Source organism: Eurypyga helias, unplaced genomic scaffold (assembly GCF_000690775.1).
Source record: "Eurypyga helias isolate BGI_N326 unplaced genomic scaffold, ASM69077v1 scaffold2945, whole genome shotgun sequence".
Lineage (NCBI taxonomy): Eukaryota > Metazoa > Chordata > Aves > Eurypygiformes > Eurypygidae > Eurypyga > Eurypyga helias.
Window position 1 is genome coordinate 50,591 of NW_010253228.1, and position 5,000 is coordinate 55,590.

General features: G+C 38.7%; 1 protein-coding gene across 1 annotated transcript in view; it reads right to left on the reverse strand.

Annotated features, from left to right (window-relative positions):
• Positions 1 to 3,875: 3,875 nt before the first annotated feature.
• Positions 3,876 to 5,000, reverse strand: part of CAMKMT (calmodulin-lysine N-methyltransferase) — a 210,227-nt gene continuing 209,102 nt past the window's right edge. The window contains exon 12 of the mRNA XM_010152584.1: positions 3,876 to 4,312. Within this exon, the coding sequence (XP_010150886.1) occupies positions 4,235 to 4,312 (78 nt within the window). The 3' untranslated portion in view covers positions 3,876 to 4,234. The remainder of the gene's footprint in view (positions 4,313 to 5,000) is intronic.

Below are 5,000 nucleotides of genomic sequence, written 5' to 3' on the forward strand. Positions count from 1 at the left end.
CAAGATGTTTCTTCTCAGACTGTGGAATGCCATCTGGACTACTGCTCCGTGCATCTTCCCTCTACTTTCCACACACTTTACACACAAGAAGACAATAAAGATCCAATGCCGCTGTTGGACAGAGATGGAAAATATCCAGCTTTTACCCAGCTACAACAATATGCTGGGCTTTTTGGCAGCAAGCCAGCTGCTGACTAAGCAAGGAGCCTTAATAGGCTAAACCCTTTAAAAATGGGAAAGAAAAGTTAGGTTTGTTACATTCAGCTGTTTGAGCAGAGTCCACAGGCTGGAGAGGGAGACGGATCTTGCAGAGGAGATGCTACACTTAGGCTGACAAAATCTGGGATCAGGTCTAGGGTGTACGGGCTGCTTTCTAAACGGCTACAGGTAAAAGAGACAGCAATACTGTCTGTGCCTCAGGTTCCCTTGTATGGGGAATGGGCACAATTTGGGGAGGGGTTAATTAAAAGTTTCTTAATTTTTTTTTAATTTGCTGTTGTTGTGATGTTAGCCCATCACCTCTTTACTTAACAGTGAATTTGCAGCTGAATGTTTATGTACTGCCTTGCTTTTAGCTTTCTGGGGTTTGGCAGGAGGGTGCCCTCATTTTGGCTGGGTTAAGTAAGTGCTGTTGCAGTGCAGATGAGAATAACGTTGAAAATTAGCTTTTAAAACCTTCTTTCAAAAGATGCTGGTGTGCATATAACCAATGCTAGGCTACTGATTTGTGACAGCCAAGGCACGAGAAACCATCTTAATCCGACTCGGGAGAATCTAAAAAGTGAACAAAAAGATAGAAAGCAACACCACTGTCTCTTTCTGAGGAAACAACAGGGATGACCACGCTGCGCAGAACAGGATTTAGATATAACCGCCGGTGCGGTCCTAGCACCTTCCGCCAGCATCTCAAAACACTTCACAAGAGTTAAAGGAATCTGCAGTTCGACATCAGTGTTCATTCCCCGCTTTTCAGAAGAAGAAAACCACACATAAAGAAATCCAGGCTCAGCTACGCGTTTGCAGTTTGCACTCTGAGACAAACAGGACCCGGTTACTTCCCCTCTTGCATTAGAGAGAGCGGGTGAAAGGCAGGAATGAAACGCTGCTGTCTGACGTGCAATGCCTTGCTGCCTGGTCCCTCTTCCCCTGCCATATCCACTGTGCCACCTGCCATATCAAGAGGTGGATCAAAAGCTCCACCCACTGCATCCTCTTTTGTTCGGGGAACAGCGAAAGGAGAGTTCTAATGGAGATATAACACTTGATAAACCGTACGCAGCCAGGCTCAAGACGTGAGGATGCTTTTCATGGGGGGAACAATTTTAATCCTGCTTCCCTCTTCTTGCAAGCATGGAGCCATTAAGCCACAGGTAAAACGTGAACGATGTGTCTAATCAGGATTTTGCAGCTGGACTGGTACCTGGTGTAGTAAGTTGTCCTGCCTCATCTCATGTTCTTAAGACATTTTTCATCTGAAATCAAACTTATTTCCCCAATGGAAAGATTTCTCCTGTTGTTTCAGAATGCTATCAGGTAGGAGTAGTTTGTAATTTTTAAGAAAGCCTTTACCAGATCTCACAGCAGGAAATGGAGTATTTTTTTCTTGGTCTTTTATATTCTCAAGATCACAACTCACCACCAGTGGCACTGACTGCATGAGGGCTGCACCCAGGGGAGTGGATATCCACAAGAAGATGTTTTTTCTCTGCCATTTTTCTCTGAGGAGGAAGACACAACGTAGCTCTAAAAACTACCAACGTACATGAAGGAAAACTTGCATCAGCCTAACATTTCCACTCTTGGCGCGTAGGCCTTGCACAGTGCCATTCGTGCTGTATTTTTATTACAAATTAAGAGCTCAGAAACAATTCATCAAGTCCCTGCTAACATGAGGGACCCTGAGAGATGTCTCTAAAAACGAACACTGTTAGTGCTTCATATATAGTAAATACTACATCTGTGACTTTTCAATACCCATTTAAAACCAAAAAAAAAAAAAATGAAGACAGCTTGCTCATATACCTCTAAATATATCTGTCTGGACCAAACGTGCAAGCACTTATGTAGATGAGTAACTTTACTGCCTGTGGAGCTCCAATGTGAGTTTGCAGGATGAAGCCTAAATGCATCTTTGGTAAACAAGCCATCAATTACACACTTTAGGGATGGCAGCACCTGTGCAAAGCCTTCAACTCAAACGACAGACACTAAAGAAATAAAAAGCAATTATCAGCTACTAATCTGAGTAAAACTGTTTTTTTCTTAGAGCTAAAACCACAATTTCCAGTGACACTGGTTCTGTTTTTGGCAACTAACAATCTTTATTAGATTATCATACAGCAGACATTCAAGCCCTCTCAGAAAGAAAATGTTCACAAATTTTAATATTTCACTATTTTTCACACTCCGTTGATTATAAAGGTTTCCTTGTACACATTTTTAGGGAAAACAAAGGCACTGCTGTGTGGGACAAACAAACCCAAACTAATTAAACTAACGCCACCTTCGCAGCAATTTTAAATTACTCCTAAATGCTTCTGATTTCTTACTAGACAAGCATCTTCCAACAAGAGTTTGAATATGAAACTCATACCAGCTATAGTGGAGACATACTACTCAGTTCTAGGATAAATGGTTGGTTTGCATTGCCCCTGGTCTTTATCTAACACTGAGAATAGGCTGCTTTTTATCAAAAGAGGAATAAATTGCTGTTATTGTGATGTTAGCCCATCACTTGGCATTGCAATTCAAGTTTTTGTGAGAAAGAAATGTATGATCTAACTGCGACTTGACCTATGCCTTCTGAGATCCATCTAGGTGCTCTAATGGAGCATAAAAAGTACTGAATACAAGGACATGCAAACCGGTAGTGAAGAAATTTGTTTGAGAAGAAGAGCGAAGAGAAAGGGATTTTCATAAGCTCGTGGTTTATGTGCTGCCCAATTTGTTAAATATGGAAGAACGCTTATTGCTGAAATAATTAATGTATTTCAGCATGATCTTCTACATTTCCTTGCATCTAGTACCTCAGTCACGGTCTCTGTCTCTCTCTCTCATCATTTAAAGTGTTGTGGTTTAAGAGACTGTACAGGACTCTTAATGATCCACGTTGGTTTCCTGAGAAGTCATTAAAACGGTCTCTTAAATTGTTAAGAAAATAAGAATTTGCTCCTGTTTCTTTGTAGGATTTTTGTCTTTCCCAGCACAAGAAAAGTTACATTAAATGTTTATCAAATACTTGGGCCACAAGACATCACAACATAAACTAATTCAAGGGAGACAGTTTGATTACACTACAAAATCCTTTAGTTGTTACAGTGTTGCTTGGAATCTATCAGAAAAGGGTGCTTTTTTTTTTTTTTTAAAGCATTTCTAGGATAGTAGCATTTAGATTTCAGTCCTGATAAAGGCTCACTTTCCATTCATAGTCAGAACCTAAATGTGCTCTTCTTGTACCTAAACAGATAATAAGCACTCAGCACACTCCCCCTTCTTGACACAACACACTGAGACTAATCACACATAATTGGAGAGGAGGAGCAGAGGGGCTGGGCAGGCTATTGTGTCCAAAGGACAAATGGTCAGTTTATGAGGCTTTTGTCTGATGCATAATTTCTTATACATCTACAGGAGGAAAAGTCCTGCTGGAAAAAAACCCATATATGCACACATATATGAAAAAAGCTTTCAACACTGAAGCAAATGAGGACATTTCAATCATGGATAGAAAAATCAACAGTGGAATTAAAAAAAAAAAAAAAAAGGCAGAAAATTCGAGCATTCAATAGGTGCACTTTTTAAAGATCTTAAGACTATTTCCCTACTAGTCAAATGTGAATGCATCTACTACTTTACAACCAGTTATATCAGCCCAGATTTTCAAATACAACCTAAAAATAACATTTAAAGGGATTGACAAAGTATGTGCAAGTTTAGAGGCACAAAAGAGAAGGAAGCCAGTGTTACATATTTGTTAATGCATACATGCGAGGTCTGATTGGTTTCAGGCTGGTACACAATTGGAAAAGTAAGTTCTAAAATGATACAAAAAAGATGTCTCATTGTTTGCACACTGTGAAACAAGCCATGATATCTTCCTCAGCATTTAGATCAGAAATACTTTTCTAATGATGACTCAGGAACGAAAGGGGGAACCCTCCCCACTCTCTGACCATCCACATACATGGATTAATTTTCAGTAGTCCACCTTAAAACAAAAAAAAAGTGTCATCTTCTATCTGTGTTTGGTTAAAACGAGAAGAAAAGGGTAATGGAGGTTTTCCTCATATGTATCTTTTTCTTCATTTTTCAACTGCAAATAAAAAATGGATAAAGTGAGCAAACTGTATTAAAGCATTTTAAAAATACTGACTGTTCTTGCTTAACTATATTCCTTAGTGCAAACGATAGTACTAAAGATTAAACATTTAATAACCACAAGAAGAAATCTTACAGTCAAATACTATCACAAGCATGGAACAGTACGTCAAGTATTTTCAGGAGTTGGTCTGTTTGTAGACAAACTAATTCACCAATAAATAGTTGAACATAACTTAGAAAAAAAATGAGGTCCCAAATAGCTGTATCAAACGCATTCGCATTCTTACATTCAAGTGAGATTCAAGGTCTGAATTAAAATCACTAAGCAAAGTACTTCAGAACAAATGCTAAAAGTTTATCCTTAATCAGCCTAACTATGGCTGTATATTTGGTATTTAAGACCAACAACTGTTTCAGAGCTCTGAAATACCATGAACCTGAAGGTTTACATAATTGCAAGCCACTTCCAAGGCTTGCTAGTTCTTGATAGGCTTATTTATTAATTCTGTTTATTTTTAAAAGTTCTTACAATAAGAGAGAATTATAACCCGACTGGTACAATTCCAGTTGCAAGGGATAATGTTATGTGTGCTCTTCTGATTCACACTAAAGGAATATATTTCTACAAAAATAATCAATGTTTATTTTCTTAGGTATTCTGGTTAAATGCAATTTAAAAT